We start from the raw sequence: 19,167 nt of genomic DNA, 5'->3' as shown, positions 1-19,167 counted from the left end.
AATCACCAAATTTAGGAGTTTTGAAATTACCAAGGCAGAGGAGCTAAAAGAAAAAAGAAAGAAGAAACATGAAGATAGCCTAAGGGACTTATGGGACACCATCATGCAGAGCAACATATGCACTATGGGAGTCACAGAAGGAGGAAAAGGAGAGAAAGGGGAAGAGACCCTATCTGAAGAAATAACGGCTGAAAACTTCCTAAATCTGTGGAGAGAATTGGACATACAATTTCAAGAAGCTCAAAAAACTCCAAGTAGGATCAGTCTAAAGAGACCTACATTAAGACACAGCATAACCAAACTGCCAAAAGTCACAAAGGGAGAATCTTGAAAGCAGTTAGAGAAAAGTGACTTGTCACATAAAAGGGAGCTCCTACTATACTATCATCCTATTTCTCAGTAGAAACCTCACAAGATAGAGGGAGTGGGATGATATAGTCAAAGTGCTAAAAGAAAAAAACTGCCAACCAGCATACTGTATCCAGCAAAACTGTCCTTCAAAAATAGAGAAATCAAGACTCTCCCAGATAAACAGAAACTGAAGGAGTTAATAACCACTAGACCTGCCCTACAAGAAATACGGAAGAAGGTCCTTCAAGTTGAAGCAAAAGGATGATAAACGGCAACACAAAGCCATACCAAAGTATATAACTCTCTGGTAAAGGTAAACTTATAGACAAATACAGAATCCTATAGTATGGTAATGTAGGTGTGTAAATCATTTTCAAATCTGGTATAGAATTTAAAGACCAAAAGCATAAAAAGTCATTATAAATCTATGTTAGTAGATATATAATATAAAAGGGGCATTTTCTCTGCCCACAGGAGAGTAAATTAAAAATCAATAGCATTGCTCTTCCAGGTGGCAGGGACGGAGGTGGGCCTGGTGGGTCCGCGCAGCCTTGGGGTCGGAGCCGGGGTCCCCGCCCGCCCCAGTGCCCGCCGCCGGCCGAGCCCCGCGCCCTGCGCCTCCGTCCTGGGTCGCGGTGCTTGGAGGTGCGCCCGGGTCCGCGGGACAGGCGGGCGCAGAGGTCGCTTGTTGGGGGGATGGGGGTGGTGCGGCGAGGTTCCGGCGCCTCCGCAGAGCATTGCGGGTCTGGAGCTGGGGGCGCTGCGGCTTGCTACGCTCTCCGCACTTTCCTGGCTCTGAAGCCTCGAGAACATGGCTAGGCAGCAGTAGTTTAATGGGGAGTTTGCCTGCTGGGAACTAGGGGCCTGCTGGCGTCTCAGTTCTTGGCTGGCCCCGGAACACGAGGTTGCCAGGCGTGTGACGGCAGCAGGTAGGAGTGAGCCGCTGGTGCAGTGATGAGCAGTCAAGGAAGGACACTGGCTGTTGGCCTGTGAACCTCGGCAAGAATGACCAGCCGACACAGTCCAGACCAAGGTCCATGGGCCCAGCTCGGTCCTGTGCGGCTGGTCAGTGGAATAGACCTGCAGGTGTGGCTCTTGTCACTCTAGGACTGGCTTCAGGACAGATCCTGCTGATGAGGCCAGGGCACCGTCCTCAGTCCTCCAGGAGAGTGCGCCGGAGTGGAGCCAGGGGGGGTGTGCCCGACTCAGCACTGCGGCCACGCAAGTCCAGTCTGCTGGCAAGGGCAGTGGGGAGCTGGGGGAAGTCATGCCCTTGGGAATGTCCTCTGATGAAAAAGAACCTGCAGGCTTATCAAATAACTTTTGTGTGGAACGTTGGTGTGCTGAAAAGCAGTTCTGTGTGCTTTTCCCCCTTGGTGGGGATCAGCAGTGCTGAGGCAGCAGGCGTGACACAGAAGTGTGAGCAGAGACCGTCTGGAATCCCCAAACTCCAGGGAAACTAAAGGTGACAGCCAGCCTAGTGAAGAGGACAGGAGTTGGGGGTGGGGGCGGTGGTAGCAGCCCAGCAGGTGCCCCTCATCTCAGGGCCCTAATCCTGGCTCCAGCCAGCTGGCCAGGGGCACTGTAAGGTCTCTGGGCGAGCAGAGCCCACAGTCCTGAGCTGTTCTTTGTTGTGTTTGGGTCATCTACCCCCATCCAAGGGGAGAAATCTACATGAGATTTAAGAATTAGTGCTTTAAGAATGTGGATCTCATAGTTGAAACCTCGGAACATGTGTTTTCAGCACAAGGTGTTAAAGTGAATGGAAGGATTCAACCCCTTTTCAAGGAGGGTGTCTCCATGTGGGCAGAACTAGAGAATAAATGGGTCTTGAATTAAAAAAAAAAAAAAATCAATAGCATTAAAATATCTAGGAACATCTCTAAATATTTAGAATTTAAGCAACATACTTTTAAAAATTGAGATATAATTGACATGTAGCATTATATTAGTTTCAGGTGTACAACATAATAATTTGATATTTGTATATATTGCAAAATGATCACCATGGTAAGTCTAGTTAATATTCATCACCACACATAATTACAAAAATTTTTTGTGTGTCTTGAGAAGTTTTAATATCTACTCTCTTAGCAACTTTCAAGTATTCAGTACAGTATTATTAACTACAGCAACATATAGTTAAATAACTGGACTGTAAAGGAAGACATCACAAGGGAAATTAGAATATATCAAAATGATGCAGCAAAAGCAGTGCTTAGAAGGAACTTTATATCTTTAAATGGTTATATAGGAAAAGAAAATTTTTAAATTTTAATCTAAGCTTACACCTTGAGAAGCTAAAGGAGAGCAAGGTAAACTCAAAGAAATAGAACAAAGGAAATACTGCAATACAAAATGAAATAATGGAAATCAATGAAATACAAAAGGAACCAATAATAGAGAAAAATCAACAAAGCAAAAATTAGATCTTTGACAAATCAATAAAGTTGATAAATATTCAGCTAGATGATTAAAAACAGATTAAGCACAAATTATTAATATGAAAGAAGAGGAATCACTGCAGACCCTTAAAAAATATATATATATATATTTTAAATTTATTTATTTATTTTTGGCTGCATTTGGGTCTTTGTTGCTGTGCACGGGCTTTCTCAGAGCGGGGGGCTACTCTTCATTGCGATGTGCAGGCTTCTCATTGTGGTGGCTTCTCTTGTTGCGGAGCATGGGGTCTAGAGTGCAGGCTCAGTAGTTGTGGCACTGTGCCACATGGGCTCAGTAGTTGTGGCTCATGGGCTCTAGAGCGCAGGCTCAGTAGTTGTGGCGCACAGGCTTAGTTGCTCCGCGACATGTGGGATCTTCCCGGACCAGTGCTCGAACACATGTCCCCTGCATTGGCAGGAGGATTCTTAACCACTGCACCACCAGGGAAGCCCACCCTTAAAATATTAATGGAATAAAAAGGTAGTATTATGAACAAACTTATGCCAATAAATTTGACAATTTAAATGAAATGGAAAAATTATTTGAAAGATACCAGTGACCAAAACTGGCACAAGAATTAATAAAAATCTGAATAGCTGTATATATACAAAATAATTAAATTCACAATTGAAAACCTTCCCACTATGAAAACTCCAGACGCAGATAAGTTCACTGGTGAATTCTATAAAACTTTAAGTAAGAAATAATAAATAATACTGGCCCTTCAGATACTCTCTCAGAAACTAGAGGAGGAGGGAACACTTTATAACTTTTTTTGTGAGACCAGAATAATCCTAATATCAAAACCTAACAGAGACATTATAGGAGAAGAAAATCACAGATCAATGTACCTTATGAACATAGACACAAAAATCCTCAATAGAATTTTATCAAACTAATTCCAGCAACATACAAATATGCTTATATGCCATGAGCAAGTGTGGTTTATTTCAGGAATGCACGATTTGTTTAATATTCAAAAATTAATAGGAGGAGGGAATTCCCTGGCCGTCCAGTGGTTAGGACTCCATGCTTCCACTATAGCGGGCAAAGTAAGAGGTGTGGAAATAGATGGACACATACATTTTCAATTGATTTTTGATAAAGATGCCAAGGTAATTCGTTGGCGGGAGGAGAGTTTGTCATTTCAGCAAATGTTCTAGAACCACTGGGTATATATAAAAAAACTTTTAGAACAACTGTCCATATTGGGGAAAAAAACAACAAAACCAAACCAAATGCTGACTCCTATCTCAAACCATACACAAAAATTAACTCAAAGGTATTATAGATCTAACTGAAAAATATAAAATGATAACACTTCTGGAGAAAAACATCGGAGAAAATCTTGGTGACTTGGAGTATGTAGGCAAAAATTTCTAAGGCTATAAAAGGCATTAAATAGAAAAGAGAAAAGTGATAAATTGGATTTGATCAAAATAAAAAAAAACTTTTATTCAAATTACTCTATCAAGAAAATAAAAAGGCAAGCCATAGATTGAGTGAAAATATTTACAATAAATATATCTGAAGAAGAACTTGGATCTAGTATATACCAAAAAGTCTTCCAACTTAATTAGAAGACAATGTAAAAAACAGTGGGCAAAAGATATGAACAGGAACCTTAGCAAAGGAGGCTTAAGATTGGCCAATTGTTACATAGTCAATATTTTATAACTTTGTATGAAGTATAACCTATAAAAATATTGAGTTAACTATGTTGTACACCTGAAACTAATATAATATTATAAGTCAACTATATTTCAATATAAAAATCATATAGTAAAAAAACCTATAATACCCAAAGTTATCTGCAGATTCAATGCAATCTCTATCAATATTCCAATGGCTTTTTTCACAAAAATAGAAAAAAAAAAAGATGCTAAAATTTGTGTGTAATCACAAAAGATCCTGAATAACCAAAGCAATCCTGAGAAAGAACAAAGCTGGAGGTGTCACACTTCCTTATTTCAAACTATGTTGCAAGGCTACAGTAATAAAAACAGTGTGGTACTGGCTTAAAAACAGATACAGATCAATGGAACACAGCAGAGAACTCAAATATTAACCAATGCATACACAGTCAACTAATCTTTGACAAGGCAGTCAAGATTACTCAATAGAGAAACAATAGTGTCTTCAATAAATGGTGCTGGGAAAACTGGATATTCACATGCAAAAGAATGTGAATTGGACTATCTTACACCACTCACAAATATTAACTCGAAATGGATTAAGGACTTAATTGTTAGACTTCAAATGATAAAAATTCTAGAGGAATCCTATTTTTAAAATAGTTTTCAGAATATAAGCTGCATAGCTTATTAGAATAAAAAATAATGATGATATAACCTCAGGTACACAATGGAATATTATTCAGCCTTAAAAAAGGAGGAAATCCTGCCATTTGCAGCAACATGGATGGAACCTGATTATGCTAAGTGAAATAAGTCAGACAGAAAAAGCACTCACTCCCCAAATTTTATTGGCTTTAAATAATTCTAATTCATTTATGAATTTGTCTAAATTTGGGTTTCAAGTCCAAGATCTAGCTTCATTTTTCACCTAGTCATAATTTACCTTGATTATAAGAGGAAGCAGAAAAAAGTGAGGATATTAATTGTAAGGAGTAATGATCAATATTATTGTGGTTCTCAGGGTGTTCCCTCCAAATGGTAGCCCTGGGCTCTCTCTATCAATTACCACTCATCTACAAACTACAATTTCAGATGACTACTGCCAAATGTGTTTTGAAGCAGATGCTTCTGATTCCTTAATCTCTAGGAGTCCTCCATAGGACTGGTTTGAGAAACCTGGTTTGAGAAACCTTGATTTTTACCACAGCATCTGAGGGAACGAACATAGCTTCCTAGCATATTTCTGAAAAATCCCATGTGTTGCAAGTGCCTCTTCATTCCCTCAAGTCAGATCTTGGCCTGCACAGAGAGCACCCTACGTCTCTGGAAAGGGAGCTTTTGGCAGGAGCTTTCCTCCATCAGCTGTTCTTATGTCTTTCCATACACTTCCTCAGTGCTGAGATCGTGTTTGCTTTTCTTCTTTGGTTCATCTCCAAGAATCGACATCCTTCTCTGAAAGTTTATAATTGTTCCCATGAGACCTCTATCTTTTTTATCAGATGACCCCAGATATGCTATTTTATAAACATTTCTAGGGAGATAATAGTTCCTCTTGCCTGAGGCACATTTCTTTTCTTTTTGCACTTAGCTGTGATTCCTTACCTAGATACTGCTTCAGGGAAGGACAGAGATACAACCAAATTGTAGGCAAGCAGGCTGCTGCCATAAACCTTGACTTGGCTGGAAGCATAAGAAAGCCCCTGTGATTCCTGACTATCCTGGCCCATCATCTTATTCTATCACAGGAACTTAGTCCACAGCCCAGGGCAGGAGAAATTTTACACAAGACCCCCCTATTGGAAAGCCTAATCTATAGGACTAGCATTTCTTATCCATCCCTCTTACATATGGTTCAAGGTCATCCTCTCACTCCCAGCCATATTTTCAACCATACTTGCTTAATGTGATGGAATTCTTATTACTGTCCTTCATGTACTCCTCCAATGCCTCTGGATGGAGTGGAGGAGAAATGCAGTGGCAGCACTTCTGCTGTGTTTCTACATGTATCTCTGCTATCAGGAATTTCTGCTCAACTCTCTTGGCACACCAAGATCCTCCACAATTGTTTCACTCATAGTAATGATGCCGAAAACTTGACACCAATGCTGAATCAAATCTCAGAGACAGAGTTTTGGGTGAAGCAGAAAAGAATAGCTTTATTGCTTTGCAAGGCCCAACCCGGGAGGATTTGGTGAGGAGTTTCAAGGGTGAGGTTGCTGATAATATTAGGGTGTGTGCAGTGCCTGCACTCCTTTAATCTGGTCTCAGGTAGTCTCCTGATGAGCTTTTCTGGTTCCTTAATTTGGTGTCAGGTGGTCTTCTCTGGAATGAAGAATGCTAACATCTTCCATTTGTTGGGGGTTTTAGTTCTATAAAGAGCTCAAAGATATTGTTATGTGTATCCCTTGAGGTGGAACCAGGACACTCCCCCAAGTCTGCACTATAGTTTCTTGGCTGCTCCTCCCTTGTCTCTGCACCCCCTCCTTTCCCTGCTTAGCAACTTTTTGAATCTACCCTTTAGAACTCAGGGAAGGTCATGGAGGCTGGAGTCTATTCCCTACAAACAAGAAACAGGTGACACGGAAAGGCTTCTGTGCCCAGAAGCCCCATAGGGTCCTGTTCAGTTTCAGTACTTCATATAGTGGTAATCCATGGTACGGAATATAGGATAAAACTGAGGAGTTTGCCTTGATTCTGAAGAGTTGTAGAATATAACGGTTTGGAATACCTTCAGTTTGGAAACCTTAAATTGTTCAGTTGGGATGGGTACCCACTGCAATATAAGAAATCAGGTTTATTCTGCACCTTTTTCCAATCCCTGCATGCCTCATGACCACCACACCTCAGACCACTGTGCTTTTTTATTCTTTATTCCCAAAAAACATTGAGCCCCTTATCTTCAGGGAGGCAAATCTGAGACTGGCACTCCTGTCACTTGGCTGCCTTGTGAATAAGCCCTCTGTGTGCTGCAAACCTCAGTGTCTCAGCGTTTTGGTTGCTGCCCATCAGGCAAAACCAAGCTGGTTCAGTAACACTAGGACATCAGGAGTTCACAAATGAATTCATCTAGAGAAATGACAAATTTGTCAAAGAGAGTTGGATCTTGAGAGAAAATTTTCTTCTGTGGCAGCCGTGTGGCTGACAGGGTCTTGGTGCTCTGGCTTGGTGTCAGGCCTGAACCTCTGAAGTGGGAGAGCCTAGTTCAGGACATTGGACAACCAGAGACCTCCCAGCCCCAAGTAATATCAATCAGCAAGAGCTCTCCCAGAGATCTCCATCTCAATGCTAAGACCCAGCTTCACCCAACAGCCAGCAAGCTCCAATGCTGGACACCCCATGCCAACCACCTAGCAAGACAGGAACACAACCTCACCCATTAACAGAGAGGCTGCCAAAATCATACTAAGTTCACAGACACCCCAAAATACACCATTGGACGTGGCCCTGCCCACCAGAAAGAAAAGATGCAGCCCCACCCACCAGAACACAAGCACCAGTCCCCCCCACCAGGAAGCCTACACAACCCACTGAACCAACCTCACCCACTGGAGACAGATACCAAAAACAATGGGAACTATGGACCTGCAGCCTGCAAAAAGGAGACCCCAAACACAGTAAGTTAAGCAAAATGAGAAGACAGAGAAACACACAGCAGATGGAGGAGCAAGGTAAAAAGCCACCAGACCAAACAAATGAAGAGGAAATAGGCAGTCTACCTGAAAAAGAATTCAGAATAATGACAGTAAAGATGATCCAAAATCTTGGAAATAGAATGGAGAAAATACAAGAAATGTTTAACAAGGACTTAGAAGAACTAAAGAGCAAATAAACATGATGAACAACACAATAAATGAAATTAAAAATTCTCTAGAAGGAATCAATAGCAGAATAACTGAGGCAGAAGAACAGATAAGTGACCTGGAAGATAAAATAGGGGAAACAACTATGGCAGAGCAGAATAAAGAAAAAAGAATGAAAAGAATTGAGGACAGTCTCAGAGACCTCTGGGCGACATTAAATGCACCAACATTCGAATTAGGGGTCCCAGAAGAAGAAGAGAAAAAAAAAAAGGGTCTGAGAAAATATTTGAAGAGATTATACATGAAAACTTCCATAACATGGGAAAGGAAATAGTCAATCAAGTCTAGGAAGAACAGAGATCCCATACAGGAAAAATCCAAGGAGAAACACGCCAAGACACATATTAATCAAACTATCAAAAATTAAATACAAAGAAAAAATATTAAAAGCAGTGAGGGAAAAGCAACAGATAACACACAAGGGAATCCCCATAAGGTTAACAGCTGATCTTTCAGCAAATCTCTGCAAGCCAGAAGGGAGTGGCAGGACATATTTAAAGTGATGAACGATTACTCTACCCAGCAAGGATCTCATTCAAATTTGATGGAAAATTAAAACCTTTACAGACAAGCAAAAGTTAAGAGAATTTAACACCACGAAACCACAGCTTTACAACAAATGCCAAAGGAACTTCTCTAGGCAGGAGACAAAAGCGAAGGAAAAGACCTACAAAAACAAACCCAAAATATTAAGAACATGGTAACAGGAACATACATATTGATAATTACCTTAAATGTAAATGGATTAAATGCTCCAACCAAAAGACATAGACTGGCTGAATAGATACAAAAACAAGACCTGTGTATATGCTGTCTACAAGAGACCAACTTCAGACCTAGGGACACATACAGACTGAAAGTGAGGGGATGGAAAAAGATATTCCATGCAAATGGAAATCAAAAGAAAGCTGGAGTAGCAATTCTCATATCAGACAAAATAGACTTTAAAATAAAGACTATTACAAGAGACAAAGAAGGACACTACATAATGATAAAGGGATCAATCCAAGAAGAAGATATAACAATTGTAAATATTTATGCACCCAACATAGGAGCACCTCAATACATAAGGCAAGTGCTAACAGCCATAAAAGGGGAAATTGACAGTAACACAATCATAGTAGGGGACTTTAACACCCCACTTTCACCAATGGACAGATCATCCAAAATGCAAATAAATAAGGAAACACAAGCTTTAAATGATACATTGAACAAGGTGGACGTAATTGATATTTATAGGACATTCCATCCAAAAACAACAGAATACATTGTCTTCACAAATGCTCATGGAACATTCTCCAGGATAGACCATATCTTGGGTCACAAATCAAGCCTTGGCAAACTTAAGAAAATTGAAAATGTATCAAGTATCTTTTCCGACCACAATGCTATGATACTAGATATCAATTACAGGAAAAAATCTGTAAAAAATACAAACACGTGGAGGCTAAACAATACACTACTTAATAACCAAGAGATCACTGAAGAAATCAAAGAGGAAATCAAAAAATACCTAGAAACAAACGACAATGAAAACATGATGACCCAAAACCTATGGGATGCAGCAAAAGCCATTCTAAGAGGGAAGTTTATAGCAATACAATCCTACCTCAAGAAACAGAAACATCTCAAATAAACAACCTAATCTTACACCTAAAGCAATTAGAGAAGAACACAACAACAACAACAAAAAACCCAAAGTAGCAGAAGGAAAGAAATCATAAAGATCAGATCAGAAATAAATGAAAAAGAAATGAAGGAAACAACACCGAAGATCAATAAAACTAAAAGCTGGTTCTTAGAGAAGATAAACAAAACTGATAAACCACCAATGAGACTCATCAAGAAAAAAAGGGAGAAGACTCAAATCAATAGAATTAAAAATGAAAAAGAAGTAACAACTGACACTGCAGAAATATAAAGGATCATGAGAGATTACTACAAGCAACTATATGTCAATAAAGTGGACAACCTGGAAGAAATGGACAAATTCTTAGAAAAACACAGTCTTTCGAGACTGAACCAGGAAGAAATAGAAATATTAACAGACCAATCACAAGCACTGAAATTGAAACTGTGATTAAAAATCTTCTAACAAACAAGGGCCCAGGAACAGATGGCTTCATAGGTGAACTCCAGCAAACATTTAGGGAGGAGCTTACACCTATCCTTCTCAAACTCTTCCAAAATATAGCAGAGGGAGGAACACTCCCAACCTCATTCTATGATGCCACCATCACCCTTATACCAAAGCCAGACAAAGATGTCACAAAAGAAAACTAAAGGCTAATATCACTGAGGAACACATGCAAAAATCCTCAACAAAATACTAGCAAACAGAATCCAACAGCACATTCAAAGGATCATATGCCATGATCAAGTGGGGTTTATCCCAGGGATGCAAGGATTCTTCAATATACACAAATCAATGTGATACACCATATTAACAAACTGAAGGGTAAAAACCATATGCTAATCTCAATAGATGCAGAAAAATCTTTCAACATAATTCAACAGCCATTTATGATTAAAAACTCTCCAGAAAGTAGGCATAGAGGGAACCTACCTTAACACAATAGAGGCCATATATGACAAACCGACAGCCAACATTGTTCTCAATGGTGAAAAATTGAAACCATTTCCTTGAAGATCAGGAACAGGACAAGGTTGCCCACTCTCACCACCATTATTCAACATAGTTTTGGAAGTGTTATCCACAGCAATCAGAGAAGAAAAAGAAACAAAAGGAATCCAAGTCAGGAAAGAAGAAGTAAAACTGTCACTGTTTGAAGATGACATGATACTATACATAGAGAATCCTAATGATGCTACTAGAAAACTATTAGAGCTAATCAATGAATTTGGTAAAGTAGCAGGATACAAACTTAATGCACAGAAATGTGTTGCATTCCTACACACTAATAATGAAAAATCTGAAAGGGAAATTAAGAAAACACTCCCATTTACCACTGCAACAAAAAGAATCAAATACCTAGGAATAAACCTACCTAAGGGGATAAAAGACCTGTATGCAGAAAACTGTAAGACACTGATGAAAGTAATTAAAGATGATACAAACAGATGGAGAGATATACCATGTTCTTGGATTGGAAGAATCAACATTGTGAAAATGAGTATACTACCCAAAGCAATCTACAGATTCAATGCAATCCTTGTCAAACTACCACTGGCATTTTTCACAGAACTAGAACAAAAAATTTTATAATTTGTATGGAAACACAAAAGACCCCGAATAGCCAAAGCAATCTTGAGACAGAAAAACAGAGCTGGAGGAATCAGGCTCCCTGACTTCAGACTACACTACAAAGCTACAGTAATCAAGACAGTATGGTACTGGCACAAAAACAGAAATATAGATCAATGGAACAGGATAGAAAGCCCAGAGATAAACCCACGGACCTATGGTCACCTTATCTTTGACAAAGGAGGCAAGAATATACATGTAGAAAAGACAGTGTCTTCAATAAGTGGTGCTGAGAAAACTGGACAGCTACATTTAGAAGAATGAAATTAGAACACTTCCTAACACCATACAGAAAAATAAACTCAAAATGGCTAAAGACCTAAATGTAAGGCCAGACACTATAAAACTCTCAGTGGAAAACATAGGCAGAACATTCTATGACATAAATCACAGCAAGATCCTTTTGACCCAACTCCTAGAGAAATGGAAATAAAAACAAAAATAAACAAATGGGACCTAATGAAACTTAAAAGCTTTTGCACAGAAAAGGAAACCATAAACAAGATGAAAAGACAACCTTCAGAATGGGAGAAAATATTTGCAAATGAAGCAAGTGACAAGGGATTAATCTCCAAAATTTACAAGAAGCTCATGCAGCTCAATATCAGAAAAACAAACAACCCAATCCAAAAATGGGCAGAAGACCTAAATAGACATTTCTCCAAAGAAGATATACAGATTGCCAACAAACACATGAAAGGATGCTCAACATCACTAATCACTAGAAAATTGCAAATGAAAACTACAGTGAGGTATTCACACCAGTCAGAATGGCCATCATTAAAAAATCTACAAACAATAAATGCTGGAGAGGGTGTGGAGAAAAGGGAACCCTCTTGCACTGTTGGTGGGAATGTAAATTGATACAGTCACTATGGAGAACAGTATAGAGGTTCCTCAAAAACTAAAAATAGAACTACCATATGATCCAGCAATCCCACCGCTGGGCATATACCCTGAGAAAACCATAATTCAAAAAGAGTCATGTACCACAATGTTCACTGCAGCACTATTTACAATAGCTGGGACATGAAGCAACCTAAGTGTCCATCGACAGATGAATGGATAAAGAAGATGTGGCACACATATACAATGGAAAATTACTCAGCCATAAAAAGAAACTAAACTGAGTTATTTGTAGTGAGGTGGATGGACCTAGAGTCTGTCATACAGAGTGAAGTAAGTCAGCAAGAAAAATAACAAATACTGTGTGTTAACACATATATATGGAATCTAAAAAAAAACACACAACACGGTTCTGATGAGCCTAGGGGAGGGACAGGAATAAGGACACATACGTAGAGAATGGACTGAGGACACAGGGAGGGGGAAGGGTAAGCTGGGACGAAGTGGAGAGTAGCATTGACATATATACACTACCAAATGTAGAATAGGTAGCTAATGGGAAACAATGTATCACACAGGGAGATCAGCCGGTGCTTTGTGACTACCTAGAAGGGTGGATTAAGGAGGGTGGGAGGGAGACGCAAGAGGGAGGGGATATGGGGATGTATGTATACGTATAGCTGATTCACTTTGTTATACAGTAGAAACTAACACAACATTTAAAGCAGTTATACTATAATAAAGATGTTAAAAAAAGAAAAAAGAAATCAGGTTTAGACATTGTGGTAGAGAGAATGACCCCCTGCATGAAGGAAGCTAACAGCTATTGGCACCATGACGTGAAGCTTGATGCCAGCAAGCCGAAGGAATCATCAGAACTAGTATCCTAAACTCTACTGCTCAAGGGCACTGATACGAAAGCTCAGATCCAGAATCTTGTTTTATAGGCTCTAGATATATATTACTCCAACCTTAAAGTGCTTGAAGTCCAATCTTCCCACTGGCTTGGGCATTCTTTTTTGAACCTTCTGTGGCCAACTCTGAAGCTGTCTACAAGTTTATATGTTTATGAACAAGTCTGTTACAAGTTATTACTTTTAGGTTAACAATGTGTTATCTGGCTATTTAATGGTAGTGGTGGTTGGATGTGGGGAGGCTGATAATAGCTCATAGGGTAGCTAGATACTGTCATACACACTTTTCAAGTTCTCCATTTTCGTGAAATAGAAAGTCTCTGGGTCCACGTTATATCTGATTCTCAGTCTATGTTGCCATATTCTATCTCTATTCCTGAGCCCTCAGCCACAAACTGGCATATCAAGGAATTCTTCCTTTGTTTCATGCCTGGGTCGACTGGGCAAGTGCCAGCTCTGATCCTGGAGCCATGACAAGTGATGATATACACTCCTTTCCCAAATTCTGTATTTCTCTAAGGAGAAGGGGGAGTTGGCCATGGACCCTTTTTGTATTTTCTAATTGCTTCACTCGTATTACCCCTGAGGCCTCCTTTGTTCCTGAAGTAGGTTGGGGACATCCTGCTTCCTAGAACCAACACTACAAGAAACAAAGGTATAAACAAAGCCAAATGGGAAACAGGATCATGCTTGTAACTCTCTCTGGACAGGTAACAATACCTGGTATGGTCTAGAGATTCTGGGAAGGAAAAGAATAATGGGGTGAAATTACGGAAGGAAGCTGGCAGGATAAATGTTTCTTTGTTGGCATGACCAGTCTCTCTTCATCCTCTTCCTGGATGTAGGGCTTGATGCCAGGACCCCTGAGGCTTTCTCCACAAATAAAAGGAGGTGAAGTTGTGTGGTGACCCCATTTCAGAATCTTGGGAGCAGCCAAAATGATGTCCTTTGTCTCTCTGCTCCTGGTGGGCAACCTGTTCCATGCCATCCAGGCCGAACAATTAACAAAATGTGAGGTGTTCCAGAGGCTGAAAGACCTGGATGGCTATGGAGGCATCACTTTGCCGGAATGTGAGTTCCCTGCTATCTTGCTTTGTTCCATACTTCATCTTCTTCTGTCTTCCCCATGCTTCTCTTCCTCCTCTTTTTTTCTCTACTTTTAATTCAATTATCTAATAATCCTCTTATCTGCTCATCTGCTTAATCTCTTATTACATTTATTCACCTATCTCTCCTTTCTCTCATTGTCTGATTGTTTTTTGGAGCTCTTCATCTTATCAAGATACTCTGTGGTTGGCCATATTTGGAGATTGGCTGGAGAGCCTTTTTCTGTCTGGGAATACAGGTCCTTATTTATACTATATGTGGACATCCCTGTGATATCTCTTTTTCATCTTTCTTTCAGGGGTCTGTACCGTATTTCATACCAGTGGTTGTGACACACAAACCGTAGTAAATAACAATGGCAGCACAGAATATGGACTCTTCCAGATCAATAATAAAATTTGGTGCAGAGACAACCATATCCCTCACTCAAGGAACATCTGTGGCATCTCCTGTGACAGTGAGTGACCACTTTTACCATGTTCTTGTGTTTTTTTGGAGCCTACTCCTGGGATAATCTCCTTTTTTGGCATCAAGCGCACCTTTAACTTCACTGCCTTGGACTCCACATCAACTGTGGGACTTCAATTGTTAGTACTGAGTAAGAGGCTGTTAGAATTTTTCATTATCACCAAATCCCCAGACAGTCACTTAAAGTTCACGGGTAGATGATCTGAGCTGTTTGGGGATCTTGAAGTCTAATACCCTGCATTTTCAGAGTAAGTCAGTTGATGAAGTTGATAATTCCTCTAGAGATGCACCCAGAGAAGCGAAGGGAGTCCTTACCTAGGGGGAGGCATTATTGTACTGGATTTCTCAAATAGAAAGGCAAAAGGCATAAGCCTCTAGATCAGAGAAGGACCAGGCAAGAGGGAAACTCATTACCTTTCTGGGTAATACTTAGCTCTCTCATTTTTCCCCCTGTAACTCCTGCCAGAGTTCCTGGATGATGACCTTACTGATGACCTTATGTGTGTCAAGAAGATTCTGGATAATGTAGGAATTAACTACTGGTGAGTCCCCATTCTATTTTCTACTTTACCCTTCCCCTCCTTCTTCTCACCCTTTTAGTCCCAGCACCATTCCCCTTTCCCTCTATTTCCTGGTCTTTTAAGCTAGAATGTAGTCTTCAAAACAAAACTCATCAAGCAGACTCAGGTTTTCAGTTTTAAGCCTCACTCACTCCACTCCTGTTTAGCAATTTTCCTAACAAGTGTTCCCTAATAGAGGGCTGAGACCCAGGATTTCCTTCACCTGGATTTGAATATTTAATTCTACTTGTATAGTCCTAAACCCTAAAGCAAGCCCTTTGTACCACTGCCCTACAATTTTCTTGGAGTTTAAAAAAATGGACCTTACTCCACTAGGTGGCTCAGTGTCCCTTGCCATCTGGCTAGGAAAGTATAATTTTCACCGATACTCTTCCACCTCGTCCCTCCTGAGGATAAAGCTAGATGGAAGTTTGAACTAAGATCCGGCCAGTCAACTTGCCTTGTCTTTTTCTTCATGATCAGGTTGGCCCATAAAGCACTCTGTTCTGAGAAGCTGGATCAGTGGCGCTGCGAGAAGTGGTGAACGCCTGCTGTCTTTGCTGCTTCTGCCCTCTTTATGTTCCTGGAACTCCTCTTCCCTATGGCTACCTCGTTTTGCTTCTTTGTACTCCCTTGAAGCTAATTTGTCTCTGAGCCCTGAGCCCTGTAGTGACACCATTGGACATGCAAGGACTATTCTCCAGGGATGAGTGACTGGTGCTCTGGAGTTTTGACCCTTGCTCAGTGCCCCCAGTGGCACTTTCATTACAACAGTGGATTCTACCTCTATCCTGAATAAAGGGCCTGATTTTGAGTGGCTGGCTGTATTTTCTTCCTGGAGGGAGAGGGAGGAAATAGGGTGAGTAGGTGGACATGGCCATGGGTCATAGCCACCTTCATCTCTGCTAAAGAGGAAATAGGCTGAACTTATAATAACTCAAAGGTACAGATTACTTTCTGTATCAATTCAATTCAATGAATATTTATTGATCGCCTAGCATATTAAAAAACTATGGAGGGGAACTAAATTTGGCTAAAAGCATCTCTTGCCTCAAAGACTCATAGGAAAGATAAGATAAACATTAATAAATAATTATAATACAAGAAAGAGTGTCATAAGTATCATGAGAGAGGTTAGAAATGTGCCCTGAGTATTCATAAGAGGAAAGATAATTTAAATTTGGTGGGGGGCCGTGGGGAAAGGGCTCAAGGAAAGATTCATGACAGAAGTGACATTTAAGCTTGTTTGAAGTTGGGATTTTGACAGGTAGAGATGTAGGGTGGGAAAAGAACAGCAAGGGCAGGGGCTCCAAGAATCTGAAATGGGTGACTTGAGGGGGGTTGAGGTATTTCTTTACCCCTGAGATAATGAAATACCTTTCATAAATTGCTGTGAGACGAACTCTTTCTAAAAACAATAGACGAGAACAGCTCAGCAATTGAAGAATCTGGACACCTGGGGCCTTTTTGTTGGAACCCTGCACCCATTACCCCTTCTTGCTGCTTTGCTGGTCTTGAAGGAGGAATTTTGCAGAACTGTATTCTAATTTGATTATGAGAAATGTGAAAGAAGGAGAGTCAGGAGATTTGAGTCCTAAAGTCTGTTTCTGTTTCTCATTGATGGTCCAAAGCTGGGCAAGTCATCTCTGTCTCCGGGGCTCAATTTCCTCATCTTTAAATGACAGTTTTAGTCTAGTGATTTTTCTGAGATCTCTTCCTGCTTTGAGAATCCAGCATTCCAAGACTCCAGTTTGAATTACCCCATTTCTGCATTAGCTAAGTTATATCTTCTAATTCCCTCCTCCTACCTTCTATACCCACAGGGGCTTTAGGCATTCAGACCATATTTCTTTTGTCCCAGAGATCAGCAGCTCCCAAATGAATTCCCCATGGCCTGTTTAGGGACCTATAGGGCCAGGCAAGGGGTGGACAGGCCATCCCTCTCCTATACTTAATGAAAACAAACTCTCAGGAAATAACTTGATATTCATCATATGATTTTAGTCTGAATTTGAACACAATGTGACACATCTCCCAGGGGTATTGCATGCTATTCCCTCCCTAATTATGGGACAAAAGGCTTTCCCCCAAGTCTACAGGGTTTTAGGAATAAACCCTGTGCATGGTGGTGTGTGGGAGGGCAGGATTGAACGGCCACTCCTCCCACTGATCTCACACATCTACTTACTACTTTGCCTCAGTTACACCCTCAGGAAGGTATATGCTCTGGAAAATATAAGGGACCAGCTCCACCAAGTGGGCAGAGCAGAAATGCAACTAAAGCTGGGACTGTTTTGCTCAGCTCCATAGCCCTGGCCTTCATTCTACAGAGAAATATCTTGATCTTGGAAATTTCACCTGTGAATGTACCATATATGAGGCCATGATTTCCAGAGGGTTTTGCTGAAGGAAACTGACAATTGCAGAGAGGATCTTAGCCTGAGGGTCAAAGGATCAAGAACAGGTAGAAGCTAGGGAGCTGGCATGGATGTGGTCTTGACTGATGCAGACCTCTCTGCCTTTGGGTAGAAGCAGGACAGAAAACTGCTGTTGTTCTCTTTCAGAGAACCCTCTTGGGAGCTGAATGGGAGGTGGGGTGGTAGCTGAGAATTTGTTCTGCTTTCTCTAACTCCTTCTCCTTCCTCTAGGCCTGGAAAAACTCCTGAACCAGGCAGGGATCAGAAGTGACCCAGACTAAGGTGGGTGGTGGAGAAACTCAGGGCAGAGGCTGTCAGAGTGCACACGTTTCACCGAGCTCTGTGTGAGGAGGACCCTGGATGGTGTCCCAAAATATGGACTCTTTTTCTCTCCTGATCTCTCCTCCATGCTACTTTCCTCTGTCATCTATATTGTCATGAAGGCAGGAATTTTACTGGACAAAATTGTTTCTTTTCATATGTTCCTTTTCTCACCCCCTCCTTCTCTCTCATTCATTCTTTTTTTTTCCACACTAATTGAGAGCATATTAAATGACAGGACATACTAGACACTGGGGATACAGAATCTGTTAGGGGTTTTGCTCTCAAGACTTACACTTTAGAGGAGGATACTCCCTCCTGTTTCCTAGAATCATGCAACAGAAAGGACTCTTCAGACAGATCCATTGCTCATTCCTGCATTCACTCCTTAATCAACAAATAGTTATTGAGGATTTATTATTTGCTACGTTCTATTTAAGTGTTACTTGTTAAGAACAAAGACAGCAGGAGACACACTTATTTTATTTCATTTCTTTCTAAGTTACTCTGGAGCTGTAGATTTTGCCAGAGATTTTTTGGTATGGGAACAAAGGAGGAATTGGGTCTCAGTACTAAGAAGGGACTCTCCCAGAATTAAGTGGGATATTTACTAGTGGTCAGATAGGTTGATTTACACTTTGTGCATAGACAAAATTAAAAGAGTGCAGGAGAGGCAAAAGGGGAGGGGTAGAAAGGACAAGAAATGAGAGGAAAAAGCAATAGCTGTGGAAATGGCTGGTGAAGCTGTGAAGATTTTCTTCACTTTTTTCCCCCAGTTTTATAGAGAGATAATTGACATACATTTCTGTACAATTTCAAGGTATATAGCATGATGGTTTGATGGTTCTATATATATATATATATGAGTATTGCAATAGGTTCAGTTAGTATCCATTATCTCAAAATTCCTAATTAGGAAAATCCTGAAAGTTCCCTCTGATGGAGAAAATTTTCACACATTGAGGTATGGGGAAGT

General features: G+C 40.5%; 1 protein-coding gene across 1 annotated transcript; it reads left to right on the top strand.

The window, feature by feature from the left end:
• Positions 1–14,256: 14,256 nt before the first annotated feature.
• Positions 14,257–15,997, top strand: LALBA (lactalbumin alpha). The gene is made up of 4 exons (XM_059937352.1): positions 14,257–14,389; positions 14,724–14,882; positions 15,360–15,435; positions 15,937–15,997. The coding sequence occupies exons 1-4, from the start codon at positions 14,257–14,259 to the stop codon at positions 15,995–15,997; spliced, it is 429 nt and encodes a 142-aa protein (XP_059793335.1).
• The last annotated feature ends 3,170 nt before the right edge of the window (positions 15,998–19,167 follow it).

This window comes from Balaenoptera ricei, chromosome 10 (assembly GCF_028023285.1).
Source record: "Balaenoptera ricei isolate mBalRic1 chromosome 10, mBalRic1.hap2, whole genome shotgun sequence".
In the NCBI taxonomy this organism is placed as follows: domain Eukaryota; kingdom Metazoa; phylum Chordata; class Mammalia; order Artiodactyla; family Balaenopteridae; genus Balaenoptera; species Balaenoptera ricei.
The sequence above is the reverse complement of the archived record's forward strand: the minus strand, read 5'-3'. Positions and strand labels throughout refer to the sequence as shown.

Excerpts from the sequence above, each read along its gene's own strand:
- LALBA (XM_059937352.1), top strand. The coding sequence starts at position 14,257 with ATGATGTCCTTTGTCTCTCTGCTCCTGGTGGGCAACCTGTTCCATGCC. Across the intron at positions 14,390-14,723 it reads AGGCATCACTTTGCCGGAAT|GGGTCTGTACCGTATTTCAT; the intron begins GTGAGTTCCCTG and ends TCTTTCTTTCAG. Across the intron at positions 15,436-15,936 it reads AATGTAGGAATTAACTACTG|GTTGGCCCATAAAGCACTCT; the intron begins GTGAGTCCCCAT and ends CTTCATGATCAG.